Source organism: Schistocerca serialis, chromosome 1 (genome assembly GCF_023864345.2).
Source record: "Schistocerca serialis cubense isolate TAMUIC-IGC-003099 chromosome 1, iqSchSeri2.2, whole genome shotgun sequence".
NCBI lineage: Eukaryota > Metazoa > Arthropoda > Insecta > Orthoptera > Acrididae > Schistocerca > Schistocerca serialis.
The window spans coordinates 487,832,756-487,848,215 of record NC_064638.1 but is presented as its reverse complement, the minus strand read 5'-3'; the positions used below and the strand labels follow the sequence as shown (position 1 = coordinate 487,848,215).

Genomic DNA, 15,460 nt, shown 5'->3' with positions numbered 1-15,460 from the left:
TCTGAATGGAACCGCGTTAAATGAAAGTGAGGGAATTGAAAAATATACTACCTTCGTTAAGATATCACAATAAATGGGCTAGGAACTCAAATATGTATATTAATAATCTGAGTTATTTCGTAACTCATTCAAGTGGCAACTGTATTTCATTTTATTATAAGCTAAATTTGTATGGGAAATGGATATACATCCTAAATTCCTCACTCTCTCCCCTTTCTCTCTGCGCACCTCACTCCCGCCCCTTCTCTTTGTCCATCTCCTCATCCTTCCCCTCTCTTTGTCCTCTACCCCTCTCTACGACACTGAGCCTTGTTTATTGCTGTTGCAAATGAAACCTTGATGGGAACTGAAGTCGTTCAAAATGAGTGGCTGATTCGCTTGGGATCACTGGTATACGGGATATGGGAGACACGTCTCCAGCTATGATCGCTTTAATGGCAGTATCTCACACAGTTTTAATCTGCGAATGGTCAGATTCCATAGTAGTATTCTAATCAAAAGCCGGTAAGGCATAAACATAACTCTCCTATTTTCTGTAAAACTGATGCCGAGAAAGGTAACAAAATAACATATTGTGGTGTATACAACTTTTGTTTGAAAAACACACACAGATATATATATACTGTTCCCTGAGAACTGAAAAGTGCACGTGACACGATCGACGGGCATACTAGAAACACTGTGCAACACATCTTCGCAAAGCTTTGTCGGATTTTCACAGTGGTTTTAATTTCGAGACCGACTGTACCTTGAAAAAAAAAAAAATTCTCTTGCTTTTGGCCATGCGAAAAACACTTCGATCGTAAATCAGTTCCAACGTGTATGAAAGTCAGACATAGAGTCTTGTTTATTGCTATTGCAAACGAAACCTTGATTTGGAACTGAAATCGCTTAAAATAAATGGGTGAATCGGTTGGGACCATTGGTATATGGGGTATGCGAGCGACTTCTCCATCTGCTCAATCTATGAGAATACTAGCTTCCGTGACGTTACTTCTAAATATATAAACTCATCGAGTCTGTATTGAGCCCACCAATTGGCGTTACGAGTGCAGCACCTTGACAAAATAGCGACAAAACAAGAGAAGAGCTTTTCTTTGTTGGAATATGAGAAATATTTAACTGCTGTAACAGTGCAGAGTGCATTAATAAGGAATTATGGAAAAGAACCGCTATGTAAACAGATCGTTATGCGTTGGTATTGACAAATTAGGGACACTGGTTGATTCTGTACACCTAAAAGTACAGGCCCACCATGTGTGCCATATGCTATGGTGGAGAGTTTGAGGGAAATTTCATACTCAAATAAAAAAAAAAAGAAAGGAATCGATGTTCCGCGCAATCTACGAACTTGGAATACCGCGGCAAAATCTGTGGATCATTTTTCGACGGCGGTTACATTTCAAACCGCACCGTAGGCAGTTCCTACAAGATTAAAACTGTAAGATTGTGGCCGGCGACTTCAGTTTTGCATCACGATGCTGGAAGCATCTGGGGATGAACATTTCGCCTCTAAGCTGATATTCATAGACGAAATTACCTTCCGTGTATCTGGAAAGGTTAATCACCACAGTGTGAGGGAACTGAAAATCCTTACGAAATTCTAGCACATGAACGAGATTTTTGTACAATGGTAAAGGTGAAATGCTTAGTAAAATATCGCGTAAAAATGGAGGAAATCGGTCAAGAGCTTATCGAAATATTTGTACCAACGTTTCGCCTTTATGCATTGATACAGATAAACTACTTACTTCATACTTAAATATCCTGTAGCAGTAGTTCTACGCACTGCAAACGTAGCGGAACTAAGGAGCTTTATTAATTCTAAGCTGTGGATTTTGCAACAAAAGTTGTGATTTACAGTCAGTCTCAAAAAAACATTTTCTTCTTTTTATGTGTCATTGTTTGAGAATTCAGTTTTTATAGCTTGTGAGTCCTTTGAGAAGTACTGACCTGCATGCACTGAGATTTGTACAAATTCAACGATAATCCGTTTATTTGCTTTTAAGCATGTGCTGATGTTTCCGAATATTTAATTACCTGCCTTTTCAGTATGGGAACGTACTATTTTTTTTTATTTCTGTAGTTGTATTATCTACAAAAAGAACAACATTTACATCTTCTGAAATTGCAAACTTGAAGCAGTCTACTGTTCTGTGTGGAAGGATATGTTTTTAGTTCAAGCTGCTTAATAGAATATCAGGAAGATAATACAATGTTAATGAAACATCTCGCTGGTTGTTTTGCTCCAAGGCCTGTGGATGTGTTCGCTACAAAGGAAGTGCGCTGCGGTCTACCACTTCCGACGCAAAAACGCAAGGCCGAACAACAGAACAGCCATCTGCTGTCTTTTCGTAAATGCTGCACGTTCTCTCTCTACATCGTTCTGAAGGAAGTGAGTCCCTGCGGTGAAACACAGTGAAGCCACACTTACAGGCCATAAACCGTGATTTTAAATAATTTCGTTAATATTTTTGTGCAATTGTGAATTACTTAGGAGTTTCAAAAGACTAAGTAGTGTACTAAGAACTTCTAGGCGTGAGAAGTCATAGTTACGTCAATTTTGGTTTTGTATAAGCCTATAAATAGTCTAGACAATAGTGTCTGGTTCTAATTTTGTCTCAGCTCTTCTTGTCTCTAGTTGTCTGTATTGTGTTAGCTCGTGTGAGCGCTTATGACTTTTAACTGTGAAAATACATAGCGTAAGAGGATTCAAAACTTTAATTTCAGAAGTATCTTCCATCTTATCTGAAAGTAATTATGTTTGTTGAAGGGAACAGTTTTATTATTAAAAAGAATTGATGATTATTTCTTTTACGTGAATTCAGCGAAATGAGATAGGGAGTTTCAATGAATAGGAATTAATTCAAAGTTGGAACAGTGAGAATTTTAATTATTTTCGATCGCTACATTACGCAGCGCAGCGATTATCATTTCTTCATCAAATCGAACGAACGTTAACGTAGGTATAGGATCTTTGAGTGAATTTATAATAACTCGCAAAAATTACTTTTGACGTGAATGTAACTTACTTGGAAGGGTGCAAAATTAATTTGGACAGGACTACCTTAAAGATTATCATCTTTACTCATTGATTCATTCCATCAAAGTTAAAGAGAGAAAGATACTATGAAATATCAGTTCCACCACGAACTCTGTTTTACGACGAATTTTAAAGAAAGTAAATTGTGGCGTCTTCTCACAAAGAAAATTAACAATTACGACGCCCAGAGATCAGAAACAAACCAATATTAACAATGATTTATCACTACCAACTAGTTAAAAAAATCAAGATTACGAGAGACGCCACAAGAGCAACACAACTTCCAGGATGTTGCTGCGACAGAAGTTTGGACACAATTTCCTGCTTGGTGTGGTTATTTGCATGATTTCATCGCTATTGCTAGTGTCATGCGTTTCGTATTTCATTGTTGGGAAACTCTGGCGACAGGAAGATTTGCTTGCCGCAGAACAAAGGGTTGTGATTTGATAATGATGCAATGATGGTTTCATGACGCTCGGGAACGGCATGGTTATGAGCGCTCTTGTTGAATATGAGGTAAATGCTCAGTGAAGCTAAAGTCGTCTTGGAACAGATCAACGGACATATATTAGACTTCAAAGACCGTCGACAACACAGACTTACCAATGTACTGAAATGGGTCGTAAACATCACCCATGGGAGCAAGCATACTACAAGTATGTTCATTCGATTCTCTTATGTATTTATAATATTGTAATTAATCGTAATATACTAAAGAAAAGGAGAATTAGCTGAAAACTATTGTAGGTTTCTTAGTACATTTGACTGGCTCACTATAGAGAAAAACGGGGAAAGAGCTAACCACTGTCAGAACAAATAATAGTTGCTTTCAACAATTCTGGACAAGGCTGTTAAAACTGCTTCTACAAAAAACCCGAGTCTTTCATTAAAAGTGTCTATTAAAAGAGAAATTGACACACAATCACGACATGATGCCGATAATTTCTGACAATACTGATTGATCATTTTATTGTTTTCCAAGTCAACATGCTTGTTTCTCAATATATACTAATCGTACAGGGATGAACGGAGTATCTTTAGAAAGATTTTTTAATCGGCTTCTGATACTGCGTACCATACTGATTTTGAGCTAAAACTTAGTATTTGTGGAAAACAAACATATCATAGACAGAAGGGCGCATGGATTCCGGATTCATACTTATATTTTACGATGGTAACTTATTAATAATGAATAAGAGACCCCCTGTTCATATTATCTTATTATAAATACCATTTTATTTGTTTTGAAGTACTTATTAACTGGATAATTGTACATAACATTGTCATAGATAATAACCGTGACCACTGCAGTTGTCCATTATCGATGCCTGTCGTATGGGTTGATTCTTCTAAACGAATATACTTTCCTTAACGACAAACATTTATGTCATTGTCGCCTTGAACTGTGGTTTACTTATTGCTGTCAAGGCCTAACGTATTTTCTGTAATTGAAAATGCTTGTCGAGTTAAAGTTGTAGGTTATGTGGCCATACTGACAGTCATTGACCTCTGTCTGTCGTACAAGTCAGAAGAATCATTCCGAATACAAAACAGATGTTTGGACACATTTTTAACACAAATATTATTTGTAATTGTTGCTTCTATAGTGCTATTATGTACCACTACTATAGCATAAAGTGCGAAGTGCAATTAAAATCTCAGGATACAGTCAGACGTTATTGTGACCTTAGTAATATACCAAGTAAGAAGTGAGCACTACGTTGTAAACTATTGTAACACATTGTAAAGAGTTTTATTCAAAATTATGTGCATGGAAATGTATATACAAGCATGTGTCATAATTTCATGATTACTATTTCACGTCATTCTGTTCATTTTTTTAAAGATGTTTTCTCTTCATTTCTACAAGTACTCTTATCTGTACGACTCCAAATACTGTCATTGTTTGAAACTGTAAAAGTGCGGAAGTTTTGCACGGGTCACCTGGTCACTGACTAATTAAGGATTAACCAGGCACTCTGTTATACAGTGAAGTAACCAAGTCAGTGATTTGGGCAAGAGTCAGGCAACACACAAAATCTTAAAAAATTTTCCACACTCATCTCATTGTTACTGTGATTTGCAAGCTCCTCTCACTGCATAGCTACACAGCTACACACGAGGTGAAAGTGTTGACCAACAATGCTTCAGTAAGAAGCTGTCACATCCGACCTTGTAAGCTGAAATTAAATCTAATACCAATGTGTTCATATATATATATATATACAGCTTCTGCCTTCCTCGTCCCATTATCAAAATATCTTCGTTGCAAATGCTTCGCTGTTGATGAACAACCAGCTGATTTGAAGCAAACCATTACTGTATGTACATGTTACGTGCAGGACTGGAATATAGGTATGCTGATTATAAAATGTACTACATAGAGAAAAAGATGACTGGGTCATTCCATATCAAATCACCCAATAAAAAATAAATTTTACACCCACCTCCTTAGATTTTCATGAAATTTGGCTCAAATGGTTCTAATACCATCCTGTCAATACCTGCAAATTTTTTTGCTGTATCTCTTATAGTTTTTTTTAATAAATTTTTAAAGTTTTTATAGTTTGCATTTTCCAAACCTTCGAAAATGGTAAATTTGTATTGAAAACTTTAAAATTGCTTATCTTAAAAACTCTTTTAGATAACATCATGAATTTTTGCAGCAAGTTTATTTATTATACATAACTGAAGATAAAAATGATACTATTACAATATATTAATATTTTCTATGAAAAAAATTATATATGTCTTTTTTTCTTTTCTTTTTTAACGGATGTTTTGTTTTATAAGAATTGCAATATCTAGAGTCTCAGACCTGATAGAATGCTCAAATTTGTTTAAATTTCCTCTTAAACATATAGGCTACTTGAGAAAACAAAATGATGATGGCTTTTTAACATGTTTATTAATTATAGTAGATTACATTAGAATTATGTACAAAGATAGTGTACTTACTACACTTATGTATAACCCAACTGATTGCTTGAAACATTGATTTTTTTGAGTAATTTTGTCTTTTTAATAAACATTAATGCTGATTCAAACTGTTTTTCCACTTCATCCAAGAGCTTTCAGTTCTTTTGATACAGTCTTTTTTGAAGGAATACATTCTTCCAGTGCTGCTGGATTGAGGTGTGTCTACTACACAGACTATGTGCTCCAAAGGCACTATGCAAGAATCTTCTCTTTCAGGCCAATAAAATGATGCAACTGGTCCTGATGGATGTAGAAATAGAATTTCTGCATCTTCTTCATCATTGAATATTGTTTTTACCAGTCCAAAGTACCAGTTACCATCATAATTTGCAGCCACATAGCTATTTATGGATGGTTCAACACAAATCCAATCAGAAGAAGAATGGAAAGAAAAGACTAAGGAAGGTTTTACACTATCTGTAGTCCTTCTAATTTCAAGGTTGTTTGGTGGAAGTCGTTTGAAGTTATGAAAACTTCTTGTTCCAGGAATGGTTCGGGTTGCTGAAAACCGTTTTTCTAGTTTTAACCGTAGCAAATCAGCTTCTTTTTTGTCAGTAAAGTGAAAATGAATGTTTTCAATATTTTTTTCACAAAACTTGTACACATCGATTGCTGTCATTATTTGTTCTTCGTCTGAAAGCTGTGGACTGGCTTTCCTTAAAATTCTTTTAATAGTTCGTCCTAGGCCATCACAAATTGACTTCCCGTGACTTGTTGCAAAAAAAGAGTGTTGGGCCTTCAAATTAAAGTCTCTCAAGTGTTCAGTCAAATTTTTAAAACTGTTTCTATTTTTGTACTGCCCAGCACAACCATCTGTAAAGTGGTGAAGTGAGTCAATGTCAGTATGATGTAATGACAGCCACTTTGTAATTTCTTTTTGTACAAAGTTAACAAAACCAGTGTCATGTTCTTGGTCATCACTAATAAAACAGTGGTTGGAAACAAAAACATTGTTTTCCTCATTTCTTAGAAAAACTCCAACTGGGTGTAGAGTACAACCACCTCTATTCCAGTAGTAACTTTGGATCTCATTTTGTGTAACAAAGGAATAATTTTCACTGAAATCCATCACAATAATTGCTGTTTTGGGTGGTGGGTCTTCTTTCAATCTTTTAAAGGCTGCTGATTGGGATTTTGCTATAAACAAGTGCGGGGTGAGCTTTTCCAATGACCTAACCAATAAAGAAATGTAGTCTTCAACACTGATAGACTGTTTGATCGTTCTGCCCTGTCTGTGTTAACCCACTGACTGATTACAATTTCTTCTTCTAAATCATAATCTTCACTTAGTTTTTCACTTAAGTACTCAGTTAGTGGAGTATTTGCAGGACAGCTGTCACAATGATGTAGCATACAGTTTTGGTTTTCTGTGTTGCTCACAAGCATCTTAATTAGGTCTTTATAAGATTCTTCAATTTTCACAGCATCCAGTAATAGTTTAACATACTGGTGGATACTGCACACACATACAGTGTGTGTGCCTGCAGCACCAGCAAGGATACACCACTTAGGTCTCAAGAAGCAAAATTTTGAAAATCCTACTTCTACCTCGGGATTCTCCCATTTGAAAGAATAATAGAGTTCTCTCAAGTTACACAAAATGAGTCTTTTTTGCATGTACACATTTTTTTGAACACTTGCTTTGCCTTTTGTTCCAGGTAGCACTCTGGAACTTTCATCCTTTTCATAAAAATCTGTTACAAGTCTTACTGTATTTTCAGAAAGAGTTTTACCTTTTTTTGGACCAGGAGTTTCCAAAATACCCTTTTCAGATTTTAGCTTTCTAGCTTGTTGCACCATGTACTCACTTACATTAAATTCTTTCATCACTTTATTTCGACTGCAAGAATCTAGAGCCAAGGTCAGAATCTGGATTTTTCTAGACCTCCCAACAGATGAAATCTTCTCTTTCATAAGAGAAATCATTACATCAAAATCCTTTGCTTTCTCAACCACACTTGTATCTTCTTCGTCATCATCAGAACTTGGTGCATCATATTTTAATGCTTTTGAAACCGTCTTTTTTGGAGTCTTTTCAATACTGCTAACCTTCCTTTTAAAATAAGATCCTTTACTTTGTTCTGACAAGCCATGAAGCTTTATCAGTGTTAAATCTAAATTATCAAGAGCAATGTTTGTTTGTACGAGGGATTCATTTCTGGATTCCAATGATTCTAATTCAACCATGACTTCATCATCTGTTTCACTTTCATTGACTTCAACTCTTAATTTTTCCTCACAAAAGTTACGGCATGTTGAGCAAAGCTTATGTCCAGGTTTTATGCTAATATTTTTTGTCAGTAATTGCTTAGAAAGATCCAAGCCTACACTTCTCAACGATTTTTTGATGGGCTTTTTGTGTTTTTTTAGTGGGTCTACTCATGTTGTTTGATACTTTTCAAAAACATTTAAAAAGTAGTAGCTGTGGTGTGAACATATATCCTTAAATTCAGACAGATTAATTCCATATCGTAAGTGGATCAAATCTTTTTCTTCCTCACTCAATTCAGATACCGGTTGTAACTTTTTTGTAGGTGTGTAGGTTGTTTGGAAACAGTCAGATTTTTTAAATAACCCTACGCTACAGGTTTGAATATCTGACATACTGATTTCACTTTTGATCTGATTACTGTTCTGGTTACTTTTATAGGATATTGGAAAAGAATCTCTGTAAACTAAGTAACAGGACTTACTGAAAGTTCGAATAAACTTAATAAAATACTATCCAAGCACTATTTAACGGTGTAATAATTTTTTACTTCAAAACACAGGAGTAACAAAACAAAATCCAAGTGTACATTGTTACTCCAAGAAGACAAAAACTTATTTTCGGTGTCTAAGTCACTTGGTACTTTTTATTTTTAAAATATAATTAATATTATTTTAAAAACAGGTTAAAAAGCCAACATAATTTTTCTTTTATCTAGTAGCCTGTACAATTAAGAGTATTTTAAAGCAAATTTGAGCTTTCTATCAGGTCTGAGACTCAAGATATTGCAGTTTTTGTAAAACTAAACATCCATTAGCTAAAAAAAAAAGCTTCTAAATTTTTATTTCATTTGGAAGATTTTAATATATCTTTATGGTAATTTTTTTAACATTTAGATATAATACACAAGCTTATTCCAAAATTTCATACTGATATCTTGAGTATTCTTTAATTTATAAATTTTTTTAGTTGTGAGGACACGTTTAAGTTACGATTTCCGACTGCTGAAACAACGCCAAATCTAACAACTTTAAAAATTTATAAAAAAAACTATAAGAGAGCAAAAAAATTTACAAGTGCTTTCAGGATGATAAAAGAAGTAATTGTACCAAGTTTCATCAAAATCTGACATGGTTGGTGTCAAGGCCTGGGTGACTTGACATGGAATGACCCAACTGACATCAAAACGAACGACCTACCAGTGTGCTCTAGAAACCAAATGCCATTTAAAAAAGTGTGTAATTTAGCTTTATAGTCTAGGAACGTGCAAGTGCAATTTATCGTGTCAAAGCATACTTCTGTCATACGCTGGTACCATGTCGTTGATTGGCGTAAAAACATGTAAGGAACGAGGAAAAAAGGCTGTCGAAGGATGAGAAGTGTTTCTGTGATGAGGGAAAGAACCATGAAACGGATAACAAACCATGAAGTAATCTGTTGAGAGCACCATATTCTACAGAATAAATCTTGGAAGTAATTCGGACGTCCTATAAAAGGAAAAAAAAACATGAGTAAAAACGAGTAACGCAAAGTAGTGTGATAAAGATGGCTCTGCTTAAACGATGTAACTTAAGATACATGTATATTACGCAATTATGCAAATACTAAACATTCCTGCTATACTAGAGAAATAGAGAGCATCGCGACTTAAAAGAGCTATTTCTTAGAAGCAAATTGCTGGGATACACTAAAGAGCAAATAATGTGAAACTTTTCCTACAACCAGGACACAATAATGAACAGCCGCTTTTAAGTCTTCAGTGGTATGTGTTCAAACAACAGTTCGTCGCTAAGAATTCATTATTCGCATCCTGTTAATAAAATGTGTTGACCAGAAATACTTCCACGTCCTTAGGCAGACTTTAGAACTATGTACAAGGGCGTGTTGAAAAATAATGCCTCAGATTTTTTATGTGAAAAAGTTAAAGTTTTTTTAAATAAGAGAAACCTTTTTAACATTCTACATCTTTATTCTTCATGTCTACATATTTATTTCGCAACGTAGTCACCCTGGCGATGAACACATTTTTCCCAGCGAGAGACCAATTTGTTGATACCGTTATTGTAGAATATTTGACTTTGTTGATAGAGCCACGACCTCACCTCTGTTTGCACCGCTTCATCACAATCAAAGTGAAGTTATTTTTTTCTTTTTTTTTTCTTTATTGAATGTCGATTCCCCCCGAAGGGGGCGGGCTGGCAGCAGCTTAGTATGCCGCTCTTCAGCCTACAGACTTTGTTTTAAAAAAGGAGAAGATAATACATAATAAAAAACAGGCGACAAAATCGGTTTCCAAAGTGAAGTCCTCGAAGTTGTTCTTTAAGTTTTGGAAACAGATAAAATCGGGTGGGACCAAGTCGGGAAAGTAAAAACGATGATCGACGACAGTGAACCCAATACGTCGGACTGCAGATGTCGCAGTTCTCGTGTGTCGTCTCGCATTGTCGTGCTGAAAGAGATGGTGCTCCATGTGTGGAACACTCGATTACAGCACGCTGTTTCTCACGCACCGAGTAGTCACGTAACACACCGCCATGTTACATGCTGCAATTCGTAGCCCTCTAGCGGCAGAGGATTGGAACTATGTAGATTTGAGAAATAAAGATGTAAAATGTTAATAACATTTGTTTTATTAAAAAGTTTTAAGAGTTTTCACATGAAAAATTTGGAATGCCTAGTATGCAGCCGTAGTCGCCGATGGAAGCATTCTTTTAGAGTCACTCAACAAATGTGGTCATCTCTTATCAGTTCCGCAGGAAATGAGTAACTGCTCCGCAAAAAGCTACAAATAGCATGGTTTTTTCGCGACATTTTGACGATATCACTTACTTTTTAAATGTTTAGTATGATTGCTGTGTTATTAGTTGTGATTTAAAACTGAAGTGATCAGTGAATAAAACAGGTTTATTTCATTTTTAAAAATTTTGTTATCCTTCAAAATAAGCAAGCTATTCCATCAAAGTACCAGGATTTTTCACTGTGTACCGTCAGAGGAGAAGTTTCGGAACTTGTTTTCTAGATGTCCCGATGGGAATTTGAACTCATCTAGAACTGTTGCGTCAACAACTGCGCCATTTCGTTCAGTGAATGGCTGTTGAAGCTGTGACAGAAAAAAGCTATGTTCAGTATTAGTTTATTAGTGAGAAACGCCTATTTCAGCACAGGTGCATATGGTATGTGCCAGGTAAACGTTCAGACATCTCAAACAGCAAGAAAACATAGCTAAAAATTTGCATGTAGATGAGGCCAAACTCCACCGACAAAATTCAGGTGTTCAGGGATATCTTCGGATTTACTGCACCCGTGGCCTCTGGTGGGGTTTACAGAGTAATACTATTTTTGTAATTTATTCGGTTTGTTACTCCGTTTACCTTTGTGTCTGTGAAAACACCTTCATATCAACGAAAATGACTGTAGTGTGCAGCTTTTCGAACTCGTAAAAATTTCTGTGTATAAAATGCAATGTCCCGACTGACTGACTCACTTGAAGACTCCTTATCGGCCAGTCCAAACCACTAAGGATAGAGACCTGTAACATGCTGAGGATCTTATACAGCAGGCATCATTTAAGAAGGCATTTTTAGAAATTCCACTTCTAAAGGTTTGAAATAAGAGATGAAAGGTTTTTTGAAAATCTGTCGCTATTAAGGCAATTTTGAAGCTAGACCCATGAAAATTGGTATTTGGTTTCTCGGTCAGAGATAAAGGTACTCGTGTTTCAGAATTTTTCGAAATTTAACCCCTATGGCTGTGAAACAGGGGGTGAACGTTTTTTAAATATAAATCATTATTAAAGTACTACTAAGGAATTTTTGAAGCTAAATCTATGAGAACTAATATTTGACTTCTCAGTTACAAATAAAAAAAAACATGTTTTAATGTTATTGGAAATTCAGCCCACAATGGGACCAAATATGCAATGAAGTTTTTAAGAAATATTTCATTATGAAAGCATTTTTAAAGCGAAATCTATGAAGGTTTAAATTTGGCTTCTCAAAAAAACAACATTTTTTCACTGTTTTTGGAAATTCAGTCCTAAAGGGGATGAAATAGAAGTTGAATGCTTTATGAATTTTTTTCACTGTGATAGCATTTTTAGAGCTAAATTTGTGAAAATTGATATTTGGCTTCTCAGTGAGAAATGAAGAAACTCTTTTTTTTTTCAGCTTCAAAGGGGATCAGACTGATTTAGTGACTCATCATCGCCCAGCCCAAACTGCTGTTGACAGAAACATGAAATTTGAAGAGGGTGTGCATCTTATATCTATAGAAGTCGTTAGAGAGGACTATTCGAAACTCCACTTTTAAAGTGTTGAAATTAGGGATGAAAATTTTTAAGAAAATATTTAGTTCTATTAAGAAAATTTTAAATCTAAATGTATGGAAACTGAAGTTTCACTTCTCGGTTATGTACAAAGAAATATGTGTTAGAGGATGAATGTTTCTATTCAAATATCACCACGATAACGCTGAAGGCATCACTAATAAAATCCTTGGACTCCAGCTGCCAGAATCGCTTTTTGATTAGAAGTACATTCGGAAAAAACCTTGCTTCTACGGACTTCATCGGTGTGAAAAGTTTAGAAGGTCTTGCAAATTGTGAAGAACGTTAAAATTCGACTGAAGAACAACAAAAGAACAATCTGCCCTGCCCATACAGTCTGTGCGATGGAAGCAGCGACACTTGTACTTTTATAAGGTTGTCGTCCCTGCAACAGCTCAGCGTAGCATCGCTGTGCGGCTCTTCCATTGCATTCAGTGAACCCAAACACGAGATTAACTCTTCACTACTAAACCCAGCCATAACGCTGTGTATTATTGTTAATGTACAACTAACACCGCCAGAAAAACCAAACCCGCGAAATACTTGAGCGTTACTGAATGTAAACTTCAGGGCGTAGACTAAAATGGGCATTCTGTCGTCAACAGCAGGTAGCAAGAGCGAATTTAACGAGTCTGTTTCCAAGTATGACAAAGAGCGCATTTGCACTGTTGTGAGTATGTTTTAAGTGCAATACAGATTATAATATAAAAAAAATGGTTCAAATGGCTTTGAGCACTATGGGACTTAACATCTGAGGTAATCAGTCCCCTAGAACTTAGAACTACTTAAATCTAACTAACCTAAGGACATCACACACGTCTATCGCCGAGGCACGTTTCGAACCTGCGACCGTAGCAGTCACGCGGTTCCGGATTGAAGCCCCTAGAACCGCTCGGCCACCGAAGCCGGCGATAATAATATAAACGGGGGTCGAACATCAAAGGAAATGCAGTTAGTCTCTAACATTTCTCCGAAGACTAATCGTCCCTTGAAACAAAATACTAAAAAATATCTCTGGACAACCTCCGAAAGTTGACTGTGAACTTCGGGTTCACTCTGAACATGTGACGGAAGCAGATTGTCAAAAGGACATCGACGAATAAACCAGCGAAATGGCTAATGCACACGGCTAGTATTCTAGAACAACGTGGGTCAAAACTCCGTCCTGCCGTCCTGAGACAGATTTGTCGTGGTTTTCTTAGTTCTCTGCAAGTGAATATCGCGATGATTCCCACGAAATGGGTGCAGCACATTTCCTGGTCCATCTTTGTCCAACTGACAGACTACCTTGCCTGTAATAACGCCGATATCGACAGGGCAATAAATTATTCACTTTCCTGCCTACCGCTGCTCATCAGCTTTGGCATCTCGTACACAATGACGACTGCCTTTATCTCTCACGATACGACGGTTTTTGTGGACCACTGGACACCGTTACGAATAGTCTCATACCGAAAAAAATGTGAGGTATCCATGTAGAGGTGAAACCGTTAACGCCGCCTGAAACCCCTCAGAGCTGGGACCATACTCTGGATCACTTGCTGATTTATCGAGTCGCTTATTACAGTCCACTCACAGACAGTATTGCTGTGCTAGGCTCTAGCGGTACTGTTACGTACCGACCAATACAGTGCGTCAACGATAGAAATCCTGACGCTGCACGGCCAAGTCAGTGTTGGGCTACGCATACCTGCGACAAGAACGGCGACCACCACTCTGTCCATGTCTGCACAGTACTACGTGACCAGTCGCCAGCAACGGACGATTTAAAGCGGTTGCGAGCGGAAGAGTCGAAACTTCCCGCTGGCTGGAGTGGGACACGTTTCCTGACGCAAGGGAAATGCTGTGGCGCCAAGCGCAATCCCCTGTGTGTCTCCTTATGACTCATTCCCCTAAGCTGTGTAGCCGTACCAGCACTATGGAGACCAATCTCTTCGTCTCTTCATAGATTTCACTTTAAACCAAAACCTCCAATAATGAGAGTTGCGAATTCCCATCATTGCTGACATATTTTGTAACGGTTCTTCTAACGTTGCTTGCTTTTGTAAAGCAGTACAATTTCAACTGCGAATCTGAATATTACTATTGTTTGTATACGTTCGCTTTTATTTTTAACTCACACACTAGAAGAAATTGAAGAAGGAACACCCTGAAGTAATCACCCTGCGTGAGTGAAGTTATATTCACACACTAACTGAAAAAGACCTGCTTCACTTGGCCTTTATTTTCATTTGTTTTCTGAGGACATTGCGGATCACTCGAGAACATTTGAGAACATGATGAAGATGATCATTCAAAAAATCGTAAAAAAACTACTCCTGATTGACTGAAAAATACCTCTAAGTACTCTTAAAACGACTTAAATATTCAACAGTACCTCAATTACAAATAATGTACTCTGTCACTCACTCATTCATGTTCTTACAGAACGCCGAGAATATTTCAAAAGATTCGAGAACACTCCACCACACTGAAAAAGACTCGAAAACGTTAAAGAAAATTCCGGAATTTTGTAGTTCCAAACACTCAAGAACTGTCTAAGGCATTAAAAAACACTCTTGGCTAATCTGGAACACTATGGAATATTCCAAAACATTCTAGAATATTTTAAAACATTCGTCAACATTCAATAATATTCATAAAAGTTCGAGAAAGTTGCAGATGAATCAAGCCTTTTTTTCCTTGAAATATACATTGATGCGAAAGAGATGGAAAATGTCCTGGTGAACACCAAAATGTGCTAGCGACCACTCAAAACACTCCTCTTTCAACAACTACAACAGTTACCTCCGCACAACCACTAAACCACTATAGCGCACAACAGGGACCAGACACAAAAACCAATCATTGGTGGCAGGAAGGTCGTTTTACTTGTGACAAGTAATGTTTAGTATTGACAACGTGC

The 15,460-nt window shown here is 36.7% G+C and overlaps 1 protein-coding gene across 1 annotated transcript in view; it reads right to left on the bottom strand.

The window, feature by feature from the left end:
- LOC126473848 (uncharacterized) overlaps positions 1-14,382 on the bottom strand; it is a 32,853-nt gene extending 18,471 nt beyond the window's left edge. Inside the window, exon 1 of the mRNA XM_050101178.1 lies at positions 14,246-14,382. Coding sequence (XP_049957135.1) covers positions 14,246-14,279 — 34 coding nt within the window. The 5' untranslated portion in view covers positions 14,280-14,382. The remainder of the gene's footprint in view (positions 1-14,245) is intronic.
- Between the last annotated feature and the right edge of the window lie 1,078 nt (positions 14,383-15,460).